At 49.8% G+C, this 26,152-nt stretch overlaps 1 protein-coding gene across 1 annotated transcript in view; it reads left to right on the top strand.

The window, feature by feature from the left end:
* Positions 1–26,152, top strand: part of GMDS (GDP-mannose 4,6-dehydratase) — a 353,504-nt gene that overhangs the window by 82,382 nt on the left and 244,970 nt on the right. The window contains exons 6-7 of the mRNA XM_010853014.1: positions 22,403–22,595; positions 23,490–23,594. Of these exons, the coding sequence (XP_010851316.1) occupies positions 22,403–22,595; positions 23,490–23,594 (298 nt within the window). The remainder of the gene's footprint in view (positions 1–22,402; positions 22,596–23,489; positions 23,595–26,152) is intronic.

The following is a 26,152-nucleotide window of genomic DNA, read 5'->3' as shown; positions in this document are numbered from 1 at the left end:
TCTCCTGTATAGTTAAACGTACAGTGAAGTTCAGAAACACACGTTTCAGCCTGAGTGCCTTGTGCACCTGTGGTGTATACATAAGACACACATTGTGTTCTCAGAGGCTCAGGGCCGTCCTGTGTTAAATGTGGTGATTTTCATTTTTGTAATCTGCATAATTACCAGCAGACTTAACAGGCCATTTCACTTGTGATTTCTTCCCTCCTTTTAAAGTTTGAATTTTAAGAATGATGGAATCTCTGTGATATTTTGAATCATGTGTAGCATCACCATGTTCTCTTTACCTCATGGATCTCACAGTCGTAAAGAGAAACCAGGAAGCAGCTGCCGAACCACCCGCTGGTTTTCAGAACACACGTTGTTGCCGCCCGGGGGCCAGGAGCCTCTCTCCTGTGCACGAGTGGAGCGTGTGCTCACTCAGCCTTCACACCGCGAAGCTCTGCCTCCTTACTCTGGCCCATCTCTTTGCTCTGCTCTTCTTCAGTGCCCCTGTGAAATTAAAAATATTTTTTGCTCCACTCTGGTTTCTTTAGACCCTGTGCGTGCTCAGTCACTTGAGTTGTGTCCGACTCTTAGCGACCCCATGGACTGCAGCCCGCCAGGCTCCTCTGTCCATGGGACTCTCCAGGCAAGAACACTGGAGTGGGCTGCCATGCCCTCCTCCAGGGGACCTTCCCGACCCAAGGATGGAACCCGCGTCTTTTATGTCTCCTGCTTCTGCCGGCAGGTTCTTTACCACTCACGCCACCTAGGAAGGCCCTTTAGACTGTGTTTTCTGTCCATTTGGCGCTGCCCCTTCCTGGTTTTGGTATAACTCACATGTCTGCACTTTTCTGTACTCTGCTGCCTTGCTTGGGGTAGGGAGCCTGTCAGTCCCAAAACAGAGAAGAAATTCAGGTTACAGTGGAAAGCATTCCCTCATCCTCAAGCCCAGCTCTCGTCACCCTTTGGCTTCCTAGGACTATAGCAAGGTCACCTGATGTCCAGGGCCGCCACGTTAGCATTGTGAAGATGTTGAGAGACTGGCTGTGTGTTAGTGCGACTCTACCATTTCACAGCCTGGGAGTCAAGGCAGTACAGCTGAGGAAGCCTGGCTGCTTGCCACCCTCCCGGCGGGGGGCTCTGTGCCTCTCACCATGTGGGCTGTGTGTGGTGCCACGGTGGGAGCTGTTGCCATGCACGTGTGGGGCGGGAGCCTGTTTGGAACGTGGTCCCAGTGGGGGTGACAGCTAGGTTCTGCCACCCCAAGATGCTGGTGTGCGTGCCGTCTCACAGCCGGGACCAGGGCTTAGGAGTCAGAGTGGAGATGAGATCTGGTGACGTCGATATATTGCTCGTTATATTTTTGGCTCTTTTTCTCTGTTTATATCTTTAAGTCTGTATGTACTGTTTCTAGACACTGAATCCTTGAGTTTTGCGCTCAGCCTTTCTCTCTCTTGGTTGTTAAGGAGAAGGCACCGTGGTCTTTGTCAGCTAACTTAGTATTTTAATGGTCCTAAGACCTCTGTAGCCAGCATCTCGACTTTGTTCATGACTGGTATTTAAGATGAGGCAGTGTGTCCATTCTTTCCCCTATATTTTGGGTCTTGAGTTGAAGAGGGTCAGCATTTGGGTCCTTGGAGTGTCTGGTTATAAATAGACTGGACAAGAACAAGGGGGCCACCGCTTCGGTGATGGCCCTTTCCAAATACTTAAAAGCAAAAGATTCATCAAGTAAAATCGCCAGAAGCAGAAGCCTGCCAGGCTGTAGAATGTGATCCTCCTGATCAGAGCGCGCCAGCAGGATGTGGGTTCCTGCTCTGCACCCGATTAAAGGCGGGCGCGCGGCTCGGCTGCGGGAGGAAGCCCAGGGCACGAGGAGGAGGGGCTTTCACGAAACCTTCTCCATTTGTTTAATTTTTCCAGATATGCATAGCAGAGAGGCACAGTTTCAAGCTTTGCATTTTTCAGTAACATTCCATCTCTGATTTAAGGAAAACGAATCTACGTGTGATTTAAGCAAAATGTCTTCCTACGCGAGTTAGACGTGTCATTTTCAGGCAGTTCTGTTATCCTAGGTTTGCAAGCATCCTCTTCAGGCATTTGTTGCAGCTATTAAACCAGCCACTCTTCTTCACTTATAGTCAATGATTCCTCCCTATTGAGTTTCAGTTTTTATTGTTTCCCATTAAAGGGTTCTCTGATGATTTCGATTTTTTAAAAAAATATATACATCTGAGTTCATTGTTGTATTTTCTCATGATTATTAAGGCATTGCAAAATGTTGTCTGTAGTTATTTTAATATTTTTATGAAGTTAAGCTAAAACTCTTGCTTCTCTAAAAATAAATTTTTAGAAAATTGGAAACATTCCACCGACCTAACTTAAACTGTAGAACTGAGAAATTGTTAAAAATTAAGATTTTTGTACTAGAGTCTAAGCCTTGCTGTTGAGCGCCCTGTCTTTTCTCTCTGGTGTTCCTCCCACCAGCAGTGGGAGGGAACTCAGTCCTTTCCCTCTCCGCCAGCACTTGGCCGTGTCGGTGTAGACTTGGTCATTCTAAGAGACCTGCAGGCGTATCCGCTTGTTCCATTTGCGTCTCTGTGATAACACACCGTGTGCAGCATCTTTTCACGTGCCTGCTTGCTGTCTGTGCGTCTTCGTGGTGACGGGTGAGTGCTGGAGTCTAAATCTTCTGTGTTTATTTGCTGCATGTGTTCTTGGCCTTATCTTTCTTTCTTTGTGTTGAGTTGGGTATTTTAAAGTTTTAGAAAATCAAATCTTCATTGTATTTGTCTATACGTCTTTGTTTAAATTCTTAGTGAGTGCTTTAGTGCGTTTTTCATACGCGCTTTTGTCTTATCTCTCTCTACCTGTACTTGGTGAGGGTGGTGGTTTAGTTGACTAAGTCGTGTCCAACTCTTGAGATCCATCCCATGGACTGTAGCCCGCCCGGCTCTTCTGTCCATGGGATTTCCCAGGCAAGAACACTGGAGTGGGTTGCCATTTCCTCCTCCAGGGGAACTTCCAGACCCAGGGACTGAAACTACATCTCCTGTTTGGCAGGCAGATTCTTTACCACTGAGCCCCTGGAAGCTCCACCTGTCCTTGTACACGGTATTAGACCACTTCCCATATAACGCAAGGAGCTGACAGCAGTATACTTCCGTTTTCTCATCCTGGTCTTTGTGCTGCAGTTATTTTCATAGATTTTCTTCTCACGCATCTTTTAAATCTTACAATCTATTGTTATTTTTGGTTTAAACAACTTCAAAGGAGTTTTTAAAAGAGTATTTTTGGCAGGTTCCTGGGAAGAGCAGGAAGTACTCCTTGGTCTAAGATTCATTCAAAATCGAATGTATTTTGGCCTTTTTTCTGATAATGGCGTATAGATGTGGCTTGAGGAAATGGTAAGCTAAGTTAGGTTCTATCCCGGTATCTATAGGATGCGCTTCTGTTTTTTCCCGGCAGTGTAGAATACTAGCATCTGAGCCGTACATCCACATGCTCGGGTGAGCTGTCAGCTACTGAGCTCAGGGAGGGAGCAGGGGAGCTGTGTCGGGAGCAGGGGAGCTGTCTCAGCAGCGGGAGAGCTGTGTGGGGCTGGCAGAGGGGGCTGGCAGAGGCGGCCTGGGCGAGTTCAAGCCCACCCTGTGACGTATGGACCCCATAGGCATTGAAGAGGGACCCTGTCATAAACAAGAAGTATGGATGTAAATGGTTAGAAATTAAGCTGTACTTTAATTTTTTAAATCAAGAATGAATAGGAGAAATAAGAAGAATCTAATGTATTCAATAAAAATGATGTTGAAAATAGTTTTCTTCTGAGATTTAGTGCCAGGAAAATGTTTCTGTGTGATAAAAAACTGGTGTACACTCTCTTCAAACAATGAGAAAAGATGATACGGTTTCCCGCATAGTTAGTGCCTCTTATTTCCACAGCAGTTTTAGATGTAAACAAGATTAGAATTACAAATGTTGGAGTTTGTATTTCAGAAGTAACGGGGTAGAAATTATAATTTTAAAAATATTCTGAAATTAATTATAAAATGAAGCCATAGCACGCAGTCGTCGTAAAACATGCTGCTCTGCATTTAAGTGCTGATGTTTCATTTATGGACGACCAGAAAAGATTTGTGTAACCAAATACACAAGACATGAGAATATGCCCATTGGCATAGCCAGATTCACTGCTTTCCTGAGAATCCTACAGTCATTGGAACATATTTTTCTCCTAAAATGTCATCAACTTAACTCTGAAAAGCTAGAGGATGTTTTCAATGGTGCAGATGGCTTTAAACTCCAAAAACCAAGAAATGAAAAGTTTAGACCCTTTTTTGGGAAAACCTAGTAAATTTGAGAACATAGTGAGTAAACAGAGCCCTGAGCTATATAGTCTCACACTCAAGAGAAAGTGAGTGAGAGAAGGGGCAGTGGCAAGAGGGCATTCGTTAACCTGAATCTCACATTCAAGAGAAAGTGAGTGAGAGAAGGGGAGTGGCAAGAGGACATTTGTTAACCTGAGAGGCACATTCCTCACAGAACTTTTCATTATAAGTAACCAGGAAGATAACATTCCCCAGAGGTTCATGTGCTTCGAATTGTGTCATTTTTTTTTTTTTTCCAATTAGAGGGCAGTTCCTGGTGCATTATAAAGGCATCATTTGCTTTTACCTCAGTTTTCCTTAGGTGAGCTTTTTATTCCCCACAAACAAATAAAAAGGACTCTACCTCAAGGATGATTTGAGGGGCCCTGAGGCCCCAAATTTCATTGCTTGAAGCTGTCAAAGGATAAGTGACTCACCAATCACAAATTGCTCAGATCAATCTGGGTTTTTTTTAAGCCTCTTGTTAGTTTCTATTCTGTTTTAAAGAGTACAAAGACTGCTCTGTGTAAAACTCTCTTTTCTGTCACTTTTTCTCAACCTCAAGGAAGAATTATAAGACAGGAAATTATATCACAGCAGATCAGTGTTCCCCTTTTAGGAAGAACTTACACTCAGGGTATTACTCAAACCATTTCTACACTCAAGGGCAAAATATCTGCAGTGCACCCTGGGAGTTGTGCCCCTCACTGCTTTGAACACTGTGATTGAAAACTTTATGCACTTTGGATACATGTAAATGAATTTAAAGGTCAAATTGATGTAAAGTAATTTTGTGATGATTGATTTATTTGGGGGAAAAGTTAAGTACTTCGCTAGCTTTTTAGTTACAGAATGGAAAAGGTGGTGAAAAATTACTGGTGGGCAGACAGGGTAGAATGATGTTGAAAAGTGTGTTTTTAGTTAATGCAGAAAATACATAAGACAATGAAAACAACATGTAAAATATTCATTTTTAGGTTTAGTTATTGATAATTAAGAATCTATTTAGAGTTGTTTAAAATGCATGGCTGTGAACAATGATTCAGCACCCACTTCTTGTCCTTTATCTCTGAATCCAAACGATTGGATGACTTCTGCTTTTCTGTCACGGGGGTGGGAGGGCGTTGGGGTGGGGGGCAGGGGGCGGGGCGTGGAGAAGTGGGCGGGGCATGGATGGGGCAGGGGGCGGGGCGTGGAGAAGTGGGCGGGGTGTGGATGGGGCAGGGGGCGGGGTGTGGAGAAGTGGGCGGGGCATTGAGGGGCAGGGGCGGGACGTGGGGCAGTGGGGCAGTGGGGCAGGTCCTTCGGGCAGAGCTGTTCTGGTGCAGCCGGGCGGCCTTCTGGACTCAGGTGGTCGCGTTGGAAAGGAGGGCAGGGGTGATGAGTGTGAGTCTGCCGTGGGGGAGGGATGAAAGGGACCCTTGGGAGCACGAGGTGCCTCGGGTAGAGGCGGCGGTGACCCCGACAGGTGAGGCGAGCCCTGCGAGGCGGGGTCCAGGCTTCCCCCGGCATCACCAGTTTCTCACGGCCCGAGCTGACGGAAAGGAAAGCGGGGACGCTTGAGTTCAGACGCCGAGACCCCGGCTGCGTAGAGGGGAGCCGCTTGTCTGCCCGCTCGAGGCCTCTCCCTTTCCAGAGCTGGCGTCAGGGAACCCGCAGGACTGCTGACCGAGCCTTCTGGTCCGAGGTCGGGCCCCGCGCTGGGCGCCCTGAGCCCCAGTGATCCCTCACATATTGCACAAGGCCCAGTGTTTTGAGGTAATTTAAAACCTTATTAATCCGGGCCCCATTGAGTCAGGATTTGAGCAATTCCAGACGCAGGCTTGTTAAAACTCACCGTAACGGTCGCCTAGAAAAGGTTCCACTAAGCAAACTCATAGCGCAAACACGATTGTAGCAGGAATGTTCCGACTACTTAGAGCGGGGCTTTGTTTATAAGTGGTCATAAGTACTTCTTAAGTCCTTCAGAGGCCCCCACTCATAAAGTATCTGCTAGCTCACTGCTAACCACTCTTATCTAGTTATTACATCTATGGATTGATACTGGGTAAGATTTTATTAGTTTAATTCCAGTTGCTGTATTTTATAGACAGTTTTCAGCAGCTAATGTCAAACATCAGCTCAAATAATTGTCTAAAGAGCAGCATTAAATCCAAATACCAGAAACCCACTTAGACCTTGCTGAAAGCCAGGCTCTGTCTTTGTGTCCCTCGCTCTTCTACCCACAGTCTTTATTTCCGTCAGCCCCGCCCTCTCCCTGCAGGACTGTGAGAAATGTCAGTGGATGCCCGGCTCAGGGGGTCTTTTCCTGCTTCCTGACTCACCGAGCACGAGTCTGGAGCTTTCCTGTCAGCCTTGAGGCAGTGATGGTTGGGAAAGCCTCAGTCAGTGACAGCACTGGACCAGCCCCAGAGGAGGGAGTCCTTCCGTCAAGTCTTCAGTGTCCAGCGGCTCAAAGGCTGTCAGAGTTCCCTGGGATAATATCTTCTATCATTTGGAAGGACGACAGAGGATGAGATGGCTGGATGGCATCACTGACTCGAGGGACGTGAGTCTCAGTGAACTCCGGGAGTTGGTGATGGACAGGGAGGCCTGGTGTGCTGCGATTCATGGGGTCACAAAGTGTCGGACACGACTGAGCGACTGATCTGATCTGATCTGAAAATGAGAGAAATGTTCATCTTTTTTTTTTAAACCACATTGCTGCACATCATGAAGGATCTTAGTTCCCCAACCAGGGATTGAACCCACACCCCCTGCTTTGGGAGCTTCAAATCTTTTTTTTTTTTTAACATTAAAAAATTATTTATTTTCAACTATGCTGGGTCTCTGTCGCTGCGCTCGGGCTTTCTCTAGTTTCAGGAGCTTCTCTCTCATAGATTCTCACAGCGGTGGCTTCTGATGTTGCAGAGCCCAGGCTCTAGGGCTCGGGCTTCAGTCACTGTGGGGCACAGGCTGAGATGCCCCTTGGCATGTGGGATTTTCCGGACCAGGGATCAAACCTGTGTCCCCTGCATTGGCAAGCGGATTCTTAACCACTGAACCACCAGGAAAATCCCAAGAAAAGCGTCAATTTAAACACTGGTTGATGTTTCTGTTTCTGGCGCTTGCTGACCAGAGGAGTGTGTCAGCGTCAGCTCAGCCTGTCCTCTGTCACTGCCCTAGATTTCTAGCGCCACAGAAGCACGTGGTGGGGGGTGTATGATTGGTTTGAATCCTGGCACATCGGCTTATCAGTGCTACGATCTTGGGCGAGTCCTTGGGCTCTCTGACCCACGGGAGCCCCCTGGATAAAAGGTGCTATGGACATGGCCTTGGTGCTGAGTCAGTGAGAGGGAGGTGCGTGTGGTCCCACTGGAACCAGGAGCTTACCTGCTGCTCTGTGAGTGTCAGTAGCCAACCGTGCGGGGCAGGGCGGGGCTGTGCCCCGCAGTTCTGTATCCAGCGGTTCACACGTGGGAGTGACAGCGAATATGGACGGGAGAGGAGACACTGCTTCAAGGGAGGAAAAGGCTCCGTGGTCTTGGGGTTTGTGGGTGATGAAAGGGGCCTGTGGTGACGCTCATGGGAATCCGCGGGGCTGCGGCGGGAAACAGGTGGAAAAGTCAAGTTGGAGCCCGCTGGCGGAAGGCTGTGCAAAGCTGCCTGAAGTGCATCAGCATCTGGGAGCCTCTGAGGGGTCTTGAGTGAAGGAAGCCGGGCCCGGGCAGAGACGAGGGGCAGGTGGACCACTGGTTAGACCGGAGGACCTCAGAGAGAGGCACAGGGATTCATAACTGGTTTAAATGTTTGCAAATAAATTGTCCTCATAAAATATCTATACCAAAATATTAAGCTATTAATGTGTATCTGACAGCCTTTCATTTCTGTGTGTGGGCACAGAAGGAGCCACTGGGTTCCCTCCTGACCTGTTGTGTCCGTGGCTAGAACCGTGTGTCCTTGCGCTGGTGCAGCCGGGCTGCAAGTCCAGCGCCGCGCGTGTGCTCCTCGCGCTGCCAGTTCGGCAGGCGTCTCCGCTGGCGCCCTGTGGCCGCGGTTCCTGGAGGCCTGGAGCGTGCGAGGTGGCTCTGCCGGCAGGGGTGGGGCCCGGCCGTGCTCCTTCCTCTGCTGCCCCTGGAGCCCCCGGGCGCCCCCGCTCCTTCGCCAGGTCCCCTCTGCACCGAGGGAGTCAGGTGCACCCAGCGGAGGGCTCTGCGCACCGCCCCTCCTGTCCCCCGCTCTTTGGTCTGGTCCCCGCAGCCTTCCAAGCCCTTGCCTCTCTCCACTCCAGCCAGGGAGCCTGTGCCCTCCGTCTGCCCGGAGACACCCCATGTCCTGGCTTCCCACACCCCAGCTCCCCCGTTTCTCTCCCTCTCTCCCCCTCCTCATTCCCTTCATTGATGTGTTTCTCAGGACTTTATCTTTCAAATTCTGAGACATATAGAAACCCCCCAGTACAAGTGTATTGTCTAATTCTGTTGCATTCCTATTTTCACTTTATACATTTAGAAGCTGGAATGTTGCTTTGTGTTGCTAGCCTACTTTAAAAAAACTGTACAAAGTATCTTTTTTTGCTATTTTCTGGATTTATTCTTTATTTGATGTTAGTATTACCACTTTTACTTTATTAGCATTTGTTTATAGCATTTTTTTCAATCTTTTTCTTTCATGTTTCGGGTTTAGATGTCTTGAAAATAACTTCTAATTAAGCTTTTTAAAATACTTTTAAAGAACCTTTGAGTCTTGATTGGAAGGTTCAAGGCATTCACATCTATTTTAATTATTGATCTGTTTGTCCTAATTTGTCCTAATCCCTGCCATTGTATTTTATGTTTTTTAAAAAAATTATCACTTTTTTCCTCTATTTCTTTCCTTCTGTTTCTGACGTCTCTTATTTATCTAATTTTCTTTAAGTTACAGTCCACCCCAAGCTGTTTAGAAGCTCTGCGTTCCAACTATACTTTGCTGCTTGTTTCTCATGAGAAGATTTGAGAGTATGAATTCCAAGAATTTAATAGCATCTGCATGTTACTGCATCTTTGCCAAGGATGAAAGGAAATCTTGTGCATGCTTTTTGCTTAGGTCCTCTTTCCTACTTGAATCCTAGGGTTTTTTAAAGAAATAATCTATATTTTAAATACTGGGTCAGCTTTTTTTATCATGTCTTTTTTATTTTACTGTCTTTCTGAGCAATTGCAGTTTATCCCACAGCTGCCTTGTTGGACAGGGTTTGGGCCGATTGAGATTCTTATTATCTTCCTAGTTTGCCACTCACTGCTTGCATTATTCATCACCATTATTTTCTCTGAAGTACATCCTCAGGTAGTATGTTTCCTGAGAAGAATGCGTTGGCACGCTTTCCAAGTCTTTTCATTCAGAAAAACGGTTTTCTCTTATCTTCACGGTTACTGTAGCATCTTGTTCCAGCTCGGGGGTCACGGTCCTCTCCCTCGTCTGTGTTTAGCATTCAGGATCGTCTCCGCTCCCCATGGGTTTCCTCCTTCCCTGCCCTCCTCTTCTCCTGCTGGGGGCTCATGGCGACTTTCTCCTTGTTTTTGCAATGAGAACCCCCCAGGTCTGGGGTCTGGTCAGCACCCGGGGGCCTGATGCTCAGAGGGTCTCCCTGACCCGGCGACGGCTCCAGCTCCTCCCTGTCAGCTCGCAGCTGTGGGCGCCCCTGGCCGCCACGTTATGCTTCTCTGGTGTGCGCAGCTATTCCTGTATGTTTGGGGAGATTATTGACTTGGAATTCAAACCGAGACTTTGGTTTTCTTAAGTGTTTTATTAGGTCGCATGTCTCCACTAGGCATCTCAGCTGAGTAGCCGTATTCTCACTTTCCTCACGCTTTCTGGGTCCTCCATTTCTCTGTGTAATTTCACATGGCTCTTGTCCTGCTTGGAGGTGACGTGTCTTCAGAGCTTCCTGAGCCTGCTGCTTTGGGGCCTGCCCCCTCTGATTTGGATGCTCTGCCCCCCACAGGGTGCCGCATGCTCCTTATGGAGCGAGGTGTGAACCCCCCAGCGCTGCTGGTTGGAGAGGCCCCACAGCACCGTGGGTCTCTGCTCTCCCAGGGGGCCTCTGCCCACCAAATGGCCAGTGGGGACAAACCCCACAGGGGTCCGCAGGCCAAAAGGGGGGCCCTCCCCTCCAGGTGCATCGCCTGGGAATGAAGCAGAGAGTCAGCCTCTTCTAGGAAGACCGCAGTGGGTGGGTGCTGAGGGGCCTGTGACTTGAGCCTGAGATGGAGGCCCCAGGGTGACGTCGCCTCACGTGCTCAAGGAGTCGGCAGCCTCTCGCTGCCCTTCCTCGGGCTCAGGAGCAGCCTCTGGGCCAGCTCTGTCCTCTCTGGGCACTTCCCCCCTCCACCCTGTAGTGGCCTCTCCCCAGCCATCAGAGCAGACGGGCAGGAAGAGGGGAGGGGTCATCAGGCATGAGCACCAGCCTCCTGGGGTGCTGTGGGTGCCTCTTCCCAAGCTCAGGGTTGGGGACATTGCAGGAATTACTGGGGAATTGGTGCAGCTTCCAGAAAGGCTGGCATCTTGCTCCTTGACTGGAGGTCTGCTTAGCTAGTGTGGCAGAAGTGCTTGGTTTGTCCCTCAGCTTCCGTTTTCTCCTCATGGGTGCAGTTCTGAGTTTTTATCTGAGTATATCGTCTTCTATAATAATTACATTCCCAACTCCCTTTATAATTTGTTTGGGCATGTGACTGCATTCTATGAAATTACTTTCAAATAGACATGACATCTGCTACAGTCTATAAAATATGTGTGTGTGTGTGTGTGTGTGTGTGTGTACACAGAGGGGAAGGGGAAGAATCTTCTTGGTGGGAGGGTGGATGTGGTGGCAGGAATCTTGGCAGCCATTTTGGACCAGGGCTTGGAAGCTTTATGAAGTGGATAGCAGAGCCATGGAGAGAACTGGCATCCTTAGTGGTTGTGGCGCTACCACAGACAGACTTACACAAGGGGAAGGGGAACTTTCAACTTGTGTCAGCTTCTCTTTTTGAGCTTTTCTTTCACTTTGATATGAGCCCAGTCCCAGCTGATGGAGGCAGTTTCTTGGAGCAGGGACGAGGAGAACTGGAGAAATGGCAGAAAGGGCAGCTGCGAGTAGCCCCCTCTTGCTGGTCTGCAAGGCTGGGCCCCAGCAGGGACCCCAGCAGTGAGACTCCATGGGGAGGAAGCCTGTCACAGAGTGGTCAGCCCAGAGCCTGATTTCTCCTGCTGGGAGCTGGGCAGAGGTACTGCTGCCCCCGCCTAGGCACCCTGAAGAATTCACCCCCACAAGTTATGCCAGAACCAGCTTCTGTTCATCAACCACCGTGTGACCCAGCTGGTTGTTCGGTGCAAGAGTGGAGAAGAGGAAGAAGCTGGAAGCTGTGGCCGCAGGCAGTTAAGCAGCAAATGACATAGGGTGATTTCAAGGTGATTGCTTCTTCACAGGGGAAGTCCTCCTTGTCTCTGAGCGCATGGGCTCCCCCTGCGCCTTCCTTGTCTGTCCAGCAAGGGGGACGTCCTCCCCGCCTGGCAGCGAGGGCCGGCCATCGGCCCTGGCTCACCTCAGTGCCACGGATCCTCGGCAGCCTGGCTCCTCGGGCCTGTTTATTCACTCCCTCCCTTGCAAGTGTTGTCATCGCTTGCCGAAGCTCTGATTGTTTTTAAAGAGGTTTCAGTGTTTCTATGTCACTGTGTGTGTGTGTGTGTGTGTGTGTGTGTGTCCTGATATATCGTGGGCTCCTGGACAACAGAGGCAGAGCCTCATTCATCTTTCTGTCCCCAGACTCTGCTCGGTACCCAGGCTTGGAAGCATGCCCTCCGTGTTTGCTGAAGAGTGATGTTTGCTTTGCTTGGTAGATGCTTTGTGAAAATTATAAGCTACAAGTTATGGAACATAGTGCCTCGTTTACCTCATGGGAAGACCAGAATTATTCCCTCCTTTTAAAAACTGAATCCATGTGTTTTTTAGCTGCATTCTGAATGAAACAGGCTTGTATGAAAACTAGGCCACTGTTTGCAATCCTACGCCTATGGGGAAATACATTCCGAATGGGGGAAATGGCCTAAGTATGTACCGCCATAGGCAAGCGGATTCTAAATCACAGCCAGCCAGTTTTTAGAAAAAGGGAAGCATCGTCCTGGTATTAAATTGCAGAGAGAAACAGGGGCACCGGCTCTGTGTCTGGCTTGTGCTGAGGAAGCACTCATGTGAAGGCACACCCGGGGCGTTGGTGGCACTTTGGTTGTTTCCCGTTATTATTATTCTTCCCCTCGTGTTAATTCAAGCTCTGCTGCTTACTGGCTGTGACCTAGGCAAGCTCCTTCATTGCCCTGAGCCTCATTTTTTCCAGATGTAAAATAGATACAAGAGTAGTTTCTGACTCACAGATGACTGAGCACTGGAAGAGCACTGGGCAGGCGCCCAGCGCCCAGCCGGCCCCGGAGCCTCACGCAGCTGAGCTGCGGGGGCTGCGCGCGTCTGTCCCTGCGCTCGCCCCTTTGCTCAGGGAGCCTCACGGCATCCGTGTCACCATGCCCTGCTTTCCCCGCACACCTCTCACCTCCTGGGACTTGCTGCGGGCCTTCTTCTTCATATTGTCTCTCCTCTTCTCCTGTCACCGGAGAGTGAGCCCCGCAAGGGCAGAGACCTTTGTATGTTTCGTTTGAGTCTGGACAGGGCCTCAAGAGTTGCTCTGTAATACTTAACTGAATAAACAGTAAGAGGACTTAAAGTGGATCGGATGCTAGTTTTGCAAATAGCATGACTCAGTGTATCTGAAGCAAAAAGTGAAAGTAAAATAAAATGTGAGAAACTTGCCCGTCAGAGAGACACAACTTCCAGTGGATTTTACGTTTTGAGGGTATTTTATCTGGATGTATTAATATGTAGAAAAGAATGAAAACCAGATGAAAGCAGGTTTTAAACATTCCTTTCCCACATTCTCTACTCTCCTTCCTCCTGGCACAAGTAAGGGGAATGAATGGGCTCTCCTTGCACATCTTTGTACCCGACTCCCCGGCGGTTTCCCGAGTCCCTGCTTTGCGTCTCCGCGTCCACGCCGCAGTGACGATGCTGGCCCGGCCCGGCCTGGCCTGTGCTGTGTGAGCAGACGGCCAGGGCGCCGTGCGTCCCTCTCCGTGGAGGGCGGTGTTGGTTCAGACAGCAGCACAGTCTCAGGCTCAGCCCTTGGTTTCCTGTGCTGTCACAGAAGAGGCTCAGCATCGCCTCCGTGAATCGGGGCCCAGGACTTCTTCACTTGTTCCCTCCTTCTGTCCCCACCCCGACCCTCACTCTCAAACCCTGTGTGGTCTGAACCTGGCACTTTGGCAGCGTGGTTTGGAGACGACCCTGGAAGATGAATTGCTCTTACCAAGTCTCCCTGACAGCTGCCCGGGTCATTAAATTAACAGCAGTGAGGGGAGTGACAAGTAAAACTCAGGCCAGACTCAAGTTTCCTGTTGGGGTCAGAACCCTGGTGCTTCGCAGGGTCTCGGGAGGCCTGTCCTTCGCCCTCGGGGCATCTTCGTATTGCCGTTGTCTTTCTGTGAATTCTAAACCTTTGTGTAGAAGTTTGAAGATAAGCTGATGTTAAACCATTGTGGCCATGCTGCACTGCATCCTTATGAACTTAATTCACCTGGCTTTGCTGCTTAGTTAGTAGTGTGTACTCTGCTCTCTTTACGGCAGTGAAAGCCTGGCTTCATAGGGGAGACTGTTGGCACTGCCTGCAGATGAACGCCAGGGTCGCTGAGGGTGGCGAGCTTAGCAGCGCCCAGGCTGCAGTGTCTGGCATCGAAGGAGGTGCCCCTGCTCAGGCTGGACCTGCCCAGACCGCACTGGCACTGCCCAGGCAGTTAATCTCCAGGGCACCTGTAATATTTCAGGGAGGCAGAGCAGGTACCAACATCTCATCTTACTCAGAGAACTCCCAGGGAAGGTCATTTTCTCAGACGTTTTTAAGAACACAAAGAACATCATTTGCAGATTACCTATGATTTAAGACCTTGTCTTACTGTAATAAATCTTAGAGGAAAGTGATGTTCTTTTGAATAACAGAAATGCTGAAACTTGAAATTACTGGCAGTCACTAGTTTTCTAGGTCATCCACTTTTCAAGGCATCATAAATATGCCTAAGCTTTCTGCATCCAGACACAAAGCAGTTCTGCTCGGAATACAGCCCTGCGTGCGCCCTGGGCCGCGTGCACTTGCTGAGCCCCCTGCTCCTGCCAGGGCAGGCTCAGGGCGGCGAACTCAGGCCGCCTCTGACTCCGGGGACCTGGCTTGTATCCAGCTCTCGTTCCCTGGTCCATCAGCCTTCCCCACCTCTCTCCCTCCCTTCACTGCATCTGTGTGTTTTGGGCGACATTCCTGGCTCTGTGCTAGCTGTTGAAGATTGAAGAAACCCAAGTCTCACAAAATGTGGCCGTTCTTTCGTGTGTACTTTTGCTGTGGTGTTTCTCGGCGTCTTTTCTAAAAACTTTGCCTGTCTTCAGTCGCCACAGTTTGGATTTCACTGACTGCTTATTTCCAGTATTTTCAGTCTTTTTCACTCTGTTATTGTTTCATTTTGCCTGTTTTCAAAATTTTTTTCCTCTTTTTAGCTGATGTTATTAATTTTTTGGTCTCTTTGGGATATATATGAAGTCAACATTAAAGAGATATTAAGGGGAAATATTTAAGGTCATTTTCAGAATGTGCTATTATTTTCATTTCCTCTTGTGTAAATTCTCTCTTGAATTGTAGATCTTGTTGGTTCTCTGTTTAGCATGAGTAAATAATTGTTTTTGAATTATTTAAACTAAGGTGTTTGAACTTCATCTGAACGCTGTGAGGAGCCATTCTACTTCAAGAAGAATGTGGCCTGATTAGATTTTACATTTTGGGAAGATCATTCTGGTAGCGTGGAAGATGGAGTGTAGAAAGGCCAGGACCAGAGGCTGGGAGATGTGTTTGGAACATTGAGTCCGTGCAAAGGTCATGATGAGAGACCCGGGTGTTCGGGGGTAGACTCAGCATGGACATAGGGGTCACGAGGAGCAGCTGCGTTGTGCAGGGTGGGGTGCCCAGGCTGCCTGGACGCCCTTCTCCTTCAAGGCCAGCCCTCTTTCCTGCTGCACCTCTGGCCACGTTACTCACTGGCTGCTTGGAATAGAACGTGGAGCCTTTGTTTCCCTTGCTTCCACTGACCATCATGTCAGTCAAGAGGATGGTTGCTGGACACGTGTGTGGTGTCCTCAGATATACAGAGGAATAAGCCTGGAAAGGACTGTATGTGGGAGAAAGGGACTGAGGCTTAGGTTGTTGACAAAACGAGGAGGAAAGCCGAGAGTTTTGACCAGTCGTCGTCAGCACCTCCTGCGGCACCTTCTCCTCACTTGTCACCACCCGTCACACACCCAGAGGCATCTCTGCCTCACCCAAGGAAGCTGCTGTCACAGCAAGCTGCGTTTCCTTCTTCTGAGAACTCACACACTCATTCTAGTGCTTTCTTTCCCTGCTCAGCTCTGACTTGGATGCTGTTATTTCCCCGTTTGCTCTGAACTCAGTTTCCTCTTGGTCTCGTGTCTGTTGGCCTGACGTGCAGTCTGTGTGGCCATCTGTCCCCCCACCCGGCCTCCTGTCTCTGCTCAGTCACATCAGCTCACAGACCCCAGGGAGACACATGTGGGCAAGCATCCCACTGGATGGTGTTCAAAAGAGAGTAAGACATATATCCTGTCCAGCGTGACCTCCGTTTTCCTGTAAAATCTAAATTTTGTACCACACAGCAGTTTCAATGTGGAAAAAACCCCATGAAAACACAGAATTTTTTTTCACATTTTGAAAGCGTATGGCTAATACCTGCTTCTGCACTTTTTTGTTATAGAAAATACCACTTTTAAAACGCCATTTAATAGCACTAAACACATACTCAAAGCGTTAATAGCAGCAACGCTGTTGGTAATGATGCTTTCCCCTAGAGCCTGCAGTCGCTGAGCTGCCTCAGCCTTAGGGCTGCCCCAGGTTTTCACATCATTTTGCTCCTGTGGGAGTGACTCCGGTCTAGAACGGACACTGGGGTTTAGAGAAAGGCGTTCTGAGAGGAAGGAGCGATTTCAATGTCCCTCTCCTTTCTGAGGAGATCTGCCGTGTTTGGAGGTATTGGAATACTTGGCTCCTTTTTATTCGTGTCCTCACGGAATATCACCCTGCACTGGGCATGACGGAGAGCAGATGGAGGCATGTGCCTACCCCTAAGACCGTGGTTTCTTTTATGCACAGCCTGCTTCTCAAGAGCGTGGGTTGCTCCAGAGGGAGCATATTAAGCAGATTGTTTTTCAAAACACCGCTCAGCTGAAGACGGACTTCTGTTTTGTTAATTTAGTGCCTAATCAGACTTCAGTGAAGGGTGTGCCCCGTTCAGGTCTTCTCGATCCTAATGAGCAGGTTTATCATCTTTCTATTCATATCCTCTATTATTTAGCAGCGCCTGAGTCACTGCACCCACTTCCTGTCTCAGAGCTCACAATGGAAAGAAATCTCACCTCTCGAGCCCTCTGCCCGCGTAACGGCTGCTCTGAGTCCTCTGGACTCTCGGACTCTGTGCCTGCAGAAGGCGCTCCTGGAGGGTGGTGACCGGAGGCCTCCCCACGCACAGGCGGGGGCACTGCCTTCTGTTCTGCGTGTCTGCTCTTCACAGTGAGACTGCTCCTTTCTGATTCTCAGTCTGAGCTCCGTGGGGGACACGGGGTCTGAGGGTGTGGCTGCCGTCACCTCTCTTTCTCTCATCTAAATGCACGGCCTCCTCGGTCCAGTTTTCAGTGTCCTGACGTGTTTTGTCCATTTCCCGCAATGGCTTAGTATATTATTTCTTCTAAAATTGGTACATTATATGCTTATGTGCTATTTTTGGAAGAAAAAGCACCTCAAGAGAAATGGAGGCAAAAAGGACAGAAAACCATTTGTGCCCACACGCCGCGCTGCTGCTGTGGTCTGTCTTGAGCCGGGACACTCGGACACACCACTTGCCTTGAGGCTAAATCCCCCTGAGCTGTTAACTTCCTGCCAGGAGCTCTGGCTCCTCTTCGTCTTAATGAAACTCTCTTCCCTCACAAACGGCACCCGCGTCCCTGCAGCTGTGCACTTTGTGGCTTCTCGGGGCCACCTGGCGTTCCCAGCAGTTCTCGTTTTCTGGTTGCTGTCCTGATGGTCTGTGGGCTAAAGAACAGTTAGCTGTTTAGATGCAAAGGGAAATGCCGAATTCCTACTCCAGTGTGTAGTAGTGGCCACTCCAGCTGCCATGACAGTGGTTGGAAGAGAAAGGGATGCTTTATGCTAAGATTGGACACCGTTTTGGTCATCCTGTGCATTACCGAGCCACTGCTCAGACTCGGTCTGTCCCGAGGGCTCCCCGAGTCCCCACTGCCTGCGCGGTGACGGGTGACAAGAGTCAAATCCTGTGGTCACCTCTGGACTGTCTTCAACAGACAGTTTAATCCCTTGCTTAAGTGTTTAAGGCTCTTGGCTGAGTCCCCCTGATGCAGATAATCCCTCCAGTCACTCCCAGGCCTCCTGGCCCCAGGCTTCAGGGCAGTTAGAGCCTCTGTGTGTGTGTGGTCAGAGCCATGCGGAAGACTGAAGTTGTGAACTTTATCAGCTAGGGCTCAGAGCTAGATTGGTCATTCACTTTTTTATTATCTGTCCAAAAACAGTGTCACATTAATGCCTTCATACACCTATGTGGTTTTGGGACTAGTTACCGAGGTCAGGAGTCTGCCGTGATTCAGACCGTAGAATAATCAAAGATGCAGCGATGTGCCGTGTGGTTGTGTGCGTCAGGCCCCGACGTGGGTGGGGGGAGCTTGTTCATGGAGCGGGTGTGGGTTCTGAGAGACTGGGCCGAGGTTCTGATTAGTCAGCGTTTCTGTTCGTCTTTATGGATGAAAAGTGGAATCGGAGAGAAATCGAAACTTGTCCTTTGTCTGTTCCACAAACGGTTTCGTGTCCTGCTGCATGCTGATCAGATGGGTGGGAGGCGGCGGCCCCTACGCGGGCAGTGGACAGACGGCTCTCGTGAGGTTGGAGTTGTCAGGAGCACGGTGCCTGGGGCGGTTATCTTGTCCAGACACCATGAATGTTCTGATTCCCTCTGGGAATCTTTAGTCCACTTGGAGTATTTTTTAAAAAACCTAAAGGGAAAGGCTCCCCACTCCAGTGTTCTCGCCTGGAGAATTCCAGGGATGTGTAGTCCATGGGGTCGCAAAGAGACAGACACGACTGAGCGATTTGCACTTCCAATGGAAACTGCGTTGGGTGTGTAGAGTTGCACAGAGATGGCACCCCACTCCAGTACTCTTACCTGGAAAATCCCGTGGATGGAGGAGCCTGGTGGGCTGCAGTCCATGGGGTCGCACAGAGTCAGACATGACTGAGCGACTTCACTTTCACTTTTCACTTTCACTCATTGAAGAAGGAAATGGCAACCCGGTGTTCTTGCCTGGAGAATCCCAGGGACGGGGAGCCTGGTGAGCCTGGTGAGCTGCCGTCTATGGGGTCGCACCGAGTCGAACACAACTGAAGCGACTTAGCAGCAGCAGCAGCAGTCCCCTTTGTTTAGTCTGGGTAGAATTCGACACGCTGACGGACTAATAACCTTATGATTGTTAGATGTTTCAAGTTATCATTGTAAATGTTTTTGAATATAAATATAATTATAGTGAAATAAGGAAAAGATCATATAAAACTGGGCTTGTGAGTGTCAGGAGGTTCTGGTGTAGGGGCACAGAGAGCCAAGGCCGGGAGTGAGTCCACAGTGCAAAGGCCCGGTTGAAACAACGCCCCTCCTCTATTCTGGCACCATCACTGGCTCCCCAGTGCCCACTGAGCAAGACTGCACCCCCGCCTCCCCCAGTGTGGCCCGCCTCTGTCCTTGGCTTTTCCCGTCTGAGCTGGAGCCTTCTGGTTCCCAGCACAGCCAGGGTGACCCCCCATCAGGGGGCCTCCCACCCTGTCTCCACTCTCTGCATGGGTGTCTCCTCCCCGAGCCTTCTCTCCTCTGTCCATGCCCTCTCCCCTCCTCTGAGTTTCTGGGCCCCTACCCGCCGTGGTCCCCAGACCCTGCAGCCGTCTCAACCCCACCCCCTCAGTTCCAGTAGCCTCAGCCTTGAGGGCCCCTCCACTTTCCTCGCTGTTCTGTACCTGGAGGCAGGCGGGGGGACTCCTTCACCTTTGCATGTCCTGCACTTAGGATGGGTGCCCTGCTGCTCAGGGTGGACGCCCCATAAACAGTGCTGCCCCTCACCCCAGATCGGCCAGGAAGCCCCTCTGCCAGGCTGCAGCCCCCTGGGCCAGCCCCCTGCCGGCCCCCCCGCCCTCTCTGATCTCCTCTCGTCCCAGATGCGGGAGGTGGCTGCCCACTGAGCGCTGCCCGCCAAGCGCCGTGTCCGTGGAGACGGGTGTTTTATTGTTGCTCTCCTTGGTTAATAATCTCACTTGCAGATTCCAGCTCTGAGGAGGCGCGGCAGCGGGCGGCTGCCTGTGTGGTCCCACGTCTCCCGGAGGCAGAGGCGGCGCCCGGGGCCCGGCTGCCTCTTCCCACACGGAGTTCTCCTGCACCAGCAGCCTCTGAGGGTCTGAGGCAACATCTGTACTCAGGAAACACTGGCTCCTTCCTTGAGATTTCAGAAATCAAGTTTGCTTCCCGCGTAAAGTCCACTCCCTTATTAACTGTATGCTCAGGTCACTTAGAAGTTACCTGCCTGTACTTCAGACTCCATGCCATCCTCTGTGTTCAGGTTCCCACTGGTGCAAAAACAGGAAAAACAAGCACGCACGCACACACACACGGCTCCTGGCCTGGGGGCTCTGGGCCACTATACAGTGGGCGACTAGGGCTCTGAGGTCAGAGGTGACGCCAGGAGGAGATGCTGCCCGGGAGGGGTGTGAGGGTGGCGTGACTGCCGACCTGACTGGGCCTGTGTGGCGTGAGCCCCGTGCCGAGAGCCGGGCTGGTCCAGTAAGCACGCTTCCAGAATCCGCGCTCACGTGTTGCTTGGTCATGCGGGGTGCAGGGCAGGCCTCCAGCTCCTTCATCTGGGTCCCCACAGCGCTCTGGGTGGGAGGCTCAGATTTCCACTCCTCTCTGAATGAGGATAACTCTGGGATACATGTTTATATCTTTGAATGTTGATCAGAGCAATCTGCTCTATATTTGAACTTACGTTTCCTATTTTCCTTTGACTTTAAGCTAAAGCCCTGGGTCCTGGTGGCCTTGCCACTGTCCTGATGGGCCTGGCGGTGAGCGTGTCGGGGGCGGCACCTGCTCCTCCTGCTCCTGCTCTCCGGCTGCAGCCTCAGACGGCCCTCTGCTCTGAGCTCCGCATCTTTGTGCAGCGGGACTGTGCGGCCCTTGTTGTAACTGTTACGCCGAAGCTTTGAAATTGACAGAGTTTCTTGTTAATTGTACCTATTTCAGTAAGATTGGGTTATCAACCTTCTTCCGTCTTCTGGTAGCCTGTGTTTTCTCTTAGTCTTTGTAGTTTTGATATTTCTGTGTTCCACATTTAAATCTCAGTGGTTCACATGCTGTCTTCATTCATCCCCCAAACACTAGCAAAAGCCATGTTTCAGGCCCAGGGCTCCCGCTCAACACAAGGAAACTCTGCCCTCAGGAGCCTCGTTTTAATGGAGAAGCTGGACAGTGAGTGAAGGCTGGGTGGACGGAGGTGCGGGCCTCTGGGCTTTGTGGGCAGAGAGGAGGGCAGGGCAGGCCCCCAGGACGGGGCACACTGTGTGCAGCGCGAGGCTGACTGCGTGCGCACCTGCCTGGGTGTGTGTGCCTGTGAGTACGCCAGGACAGCGATTTTCAGACAATGGTTTTTATTGGTTTAGGAGATTTTAATATTAGGTTAATTTATTATATTTACAGTTAATTGAAGTAAAAAGCACATTGGTCACATTTATTTTTAAATAAAACATGTGAGAGCTGCAGAGTACTGAGTGATTCCTTAACACCCTCTTCTTCAAAGCCCATCAACTCAACATGCATTAGCATCTTTCTGTATTCAGTGTGTCTTATAATTAAAAGATATGTGTGATTTTAGTCGTTAAATCATGACCGACTTTGCAACCCCATGGACTGTAGCCCACCAGGCTCCTCTGTCCATGGGATCCTCCAGGCAAGAATACTGGAGGATTTCCTTCTCCAGGGGATCTTCCCAACCCAGGATTGAACCCACATCTCCTGCATTGGCAAGAAGGTTCTTTACCACTAAGCCACCTGGGAAGCCTATATGATTATGGATCAGATCAGATCAGTCGCTCAGTCGTGTCCGACTCTTCGCGACCCCATGAATCGCAGCACGCTAGGCCTCCCTGTCCATCACCAACTCCCGGAGTTCACTGAGACTCACGTCCATCGAGTCAGCGATGCCATCCAGCCATCTCATCCTCTGTTGTCCTCTTCTCCTCCTGCCCCCAATCCCTCCCAGCATCAGAGTCTTTTCTAATGAGTCAACTCTTCGCATGAGGTGGCCAAAGTACTGGAGTTTCAGCTTCAGCATCATTATGTATATAATATAAGGTACTAAAAAGTCATGCTTGTAGCTTAATTAAAAATAGAAGATAAAACAGTTCTTTTAACAATCAACTGTGTTCTAATCACACGTTCCTGAACTTAACCTGTGCATAAAAATTAAACGGGGCTCACTGAAAATGTGGATTCCTAGCCACCCCCCACCCAGAGATTGGTTCCAGCTGAATTTTTCGGGGACACCCAGGCACCCCGATGATTCTCTGGAGCAGAGGCTTGCGTTTTGAGAAGCCCAGCTCCAGGGCCTCCAGCCTGGAGTTAGCAGGCGATGTATGTGGTTCAGGCATTCCCTGTGTTACCACAGGGAATTGATACCACTTTCTTAAGGTATTTTTTCATCCACCTGATGTTAGAAACAGATGACATCCACACTCTTACTCTGCTGCTGGAAAATAATATTTTCCCACAAACAGAGCCCTTCCGAGTAGCAGTTGCGGCCATTACCTCTGAGGGTCTTTGCTGCTGGCCTGCACTAACGTGGCCTCATCGGCACCTGCTGTCTCCAGATCTCGTTCGACCTGGCGGAGTACACGGCCGACGTGGATGGCGTGGGCACCTTGCGGCTCCTGGACGCGGTGAAGACCTGCGGCCTTATCAGCTCGGTGCGGTTCTACCAAGCCTCGACAAGCGAGCTCTACGGGAAGGTGCAGGAGATACCTCAGAAGGAGACCACGCCTTTCTACCCGCGCTCCCCTTACGGTGAGAACGTGTGGCCCCGTCCTGCTCGGGGGCTGGCGACACGTGGTGGGCGGTGGCTACGCAGACGGACCAAGGTGCGTGACTTGCCGGCCAGACGCCTGTGCGCAGGCAGGGGGTCCTGCTGCCCTTGCCCCTGGGGTGAAATTGCTGACTCACCGCACCCTCCAGACAGAGCGCTGCGAGAGGGAAGTTGCTTCCTCCAAGATTCCTTGTACTGGACTGTTGTGGGTCGAGCTGAAGTGATATGTCTGGTATTTATTCCATTTCCCAGTTTAAATTCTCCCTGAGCTCAAACCCTTAAGTGAAAGTGTTAGTCACTCAGTCGTGCCTGACTCTTTGTGACCCCATGGACTGTAGCCTGCCAGGCTCCTCTGTCCATGGGATTCTCCAGGCAAGAATACTGGCATGGGTTACCATTCCCTTCTCCAGGGGGGTCTTCCCAACCCAGGGATCGAATCGATCTCCTGCATTGCAGGCAAATTCTTTGCCATCTGAGCCAGCAGGGAAACCCTAAAACAGATTCACAGAAGACTTTAGTGATAAAATTTAAAGCAGCTAGAATATCAAGATTCAGGTTTTTCACTTACTACTCCCTTAAAGAAACAGGGGACGAGGCCTAGGAAAGGTCGGTTTGCTGTGCCCCGCACACTACAGCTGAGTTAGGCTGTGAAGGCATGGGCTGTGGCCGTTACAGAGGGAAGAGACTTAAGTATTTCCTTGTTTCATGACTAACTGGCAAAGGAACCTTTATTTTGTCCTTGGCTTTTGATTCATTTTTTCCCTATCTTGATACATCGTGAGCTGTAAATTCTGCAAGTTGTTACTTGTTTGAGTGAAAATCTGTTTACAGTAAGACGCTGTCTTTGATTTGCTTTTAAACATTTATCCCAACAGGGGCAGCGAAGCTCTACGCCTACTGGATCGTGGTGAACTTCCGGGAGGCATACAACCTGTTCGCAGTGAACGGCATCCTCTTCAACCACGAGAGCCCCCGGAGAGGTCAGTACAGGTGCCGATGGGAGGAGAGCGCCTGGCTCCAGGCAGGGACACGTGTGTGTGTGTGCGTGCGCGTGTGTGTGTGCATGGGTTCTACACATGTGCTGTGCAGACTGGGGCCGCTTCACATCTGTTTTTAATGATGCGAGTGTCAGAAGCAGTCGATGAAGACATGGGAATCCAGCCTTGGTTGCCTACTAGCTTTGATAGCGGTTTTATTCAGCATGGAGCTGAGCGTGTCCCAGGTTTACCATTCCCATCGGAAGCGCTCGCTGCGCGTGCTTGAGCCTGGGAGTCAGGAGGTGTCCCTGGAGTACGAGGGGCCGGGCGGGAGCCGGGGCCTCTTCCCCATGTCGCTGTTGCTCCGGAGCCTCCACTGTGGAGTCTCCCCTTCCTCACTTTGAATCAGCTGTGTACTCAATATTCCGTCTTTACGTTCCATTCAACAAATACCCAGACGTTTCTGTGCTTCTAGAGTGTGTCTTAAGGTACATTTGAAATCACTGCTTATACTTAGAATCTTCATGTATTTTCTTTTTCAGAGAATCACATTTGTTTGCGTTGGCTTGTTGCCTTTGAGACTGTGAGCAACGTGCCAACTCTCCTCTTCCAAATATTAGGCTTTAAATAAGAAAGTGTGTACTCCTTTCATTATTTCTGGTTTACTAAAGCATGAGAAATCTTTAACAAAACATGTACACCTACAAAGTGAACGTCATCTGTTTAGCTCTGAGAAGTTTTATTAAATCTCACTGTCATTCAGGCTTTCAGCTTGAAAACGAATGAGAAGCCAGCGCTGTAGGTGTTCCGTGCCCAGCAGTTAGTGATGCTTGTAACTCGGTCAGTGGGTCTTTATGTGACTGTGTAGCCACGTAATTAAACCAGCAAGTCAGAGGAAAGGCTGGAGTGGCGTTTGCACTGGTATGCTTAGTGGCAGTGCATTTAATTTTATAATTGCTTCAGTTAAAACTTCCCACGATGGACTGCTGGAGCATCAGAGCCCGGCAGCCGTCTCTGACTCTGAAGGGAGAGCCAGTGAGCAGGCTCAGCGCCGCGCTGCGGGGCGCCCCGAGCAGCCGGGAGAGGGGGCGCCCGGCCGTCCCCGCCTATGCCCGGGTTGGGGTGCTGAGGACTGACCGTCCGGCCTCCCAGGCGCAAACCCATCAGTGCGTCTTGTCTGCTGTGCTTCTCCCCTCAACTTTTCCACTGGCCAAAAAGCAAACTCAATTGTTTGGGGTTAGGTTAGGGTAGGGAAAAACATTCTTAGTTGTGGAATAAGGAGATTTACAGTTTTAAATGTAAACCCCCCTCAGGCCTCCGTGTGCGCCTCCCAGTGAGAACCGTTTGTCTGCACTGATGTCAGCGACTGTTTAAAACTGTTTATTTTTAAAAGGAATCTTTATTTTTTATTAAGGTATGGTTGGTTCGTAATGGTGTGTTAGTTTCCGGTATATAATTAAGTGATTTGTATATAATAGAACTGAATATATATATGTATTTATACACACACACACACACACACACACAGACGTTTTTCCCATATAAGTGACTACAGAACGAGCGGAGCTCCACATGCAGTGCAGCAGGGCCTTCCTGTTTACCCGCTCTTCGTGCAGTAGGGCGCACGTGACACTCCTAAACTCATAAGTTACTCCTCCCCCAGCCTTTCTCCACGGGTGACCATAGTTTGTTTTCTGTGTCTGTGAGTCTCTTTCTGTTCCGTAAATACGTTCATTTGTAACATTAAAGCCTCTGCAATAAGTGGTGTCACGTGGCACTTGTCTCTGGCTTCACTGGGTAGGACAGTCTCTAGGCCCATCCATGTTGCTGCAAGTGGCATTGTTTTGTTCTTTCTTACAGCTGAGTAAATATTCCGTTGTGTGTCTACCACATCGTCTGTATCCATTCTTCCGTTGATGAACATTTATGTTCCTCCCGTGCCTTGGCTGTTGCATATAGTACTGCAGTGAACACTGGGGTGCATGTGTCTTCTCCAGTTTTGTTTTTCCTCCAGGTGTATGTCTAAGAGTAGGATTGCTAAGTAATATGCTGGTTCTGTTAGTTTTTTAATGCAGGGGTCTCTAGCCTCAGGGATCTAATAATGCCTGATGATCTGAGGTGGAGCTGATGTAATAATAGAAATAAAGTCACAATAAGTGTCAGGCACTTGAGTCGTCCTGAAACCATCTCTCCCACCCCCAGTCCATGGAAAACCTGTATTCCATGAAACAGGTCCCTGGTGACAAAAAGGCCGGGGCTGCTGTTTTCCGGAACCTCCACGCTGCTCTCCACAGTGACTGCACCAGCTCACACTCCCACCACCAGTGTGGGAGGGTCCCTTTCCATCATACCCCTTGCAGCATTTATTGTTTGTAGACTTTTTGGTGATGGCCATTCTGACTGGCGTGGTGATACCAAATAAAACATAATTAAACTTAAAACCTTTTGCGCAGCAAAGGAAGCCATAAACAAAATGAAAAGACAATGTGCAGAATGGGAGGAAATATTTAGAAATGATGCAATAGACAAGGGATTAATCTCCAAAATATACAAGTAACTCA

This window comes from Bison bison, unplaced genomic scaffold (genome assembly GCF_000754665.1).
Source record: "Bison bison bison isolate TAMUID 2011002044 unplaced genomic scaffold, Bison_UMD1.0 scf7180017864321, whole genome shotgun sequence".
In the NCBI taxonomy this organism is placed as follows: Eukaryota; Metazoa; Chordata; class Mammalia; order Artiodactyla; family Bovidae; genus Bison; species Bison bison.
This window is presented reverse-complemented; position numbering and strand designations above follow the sequence as displayed.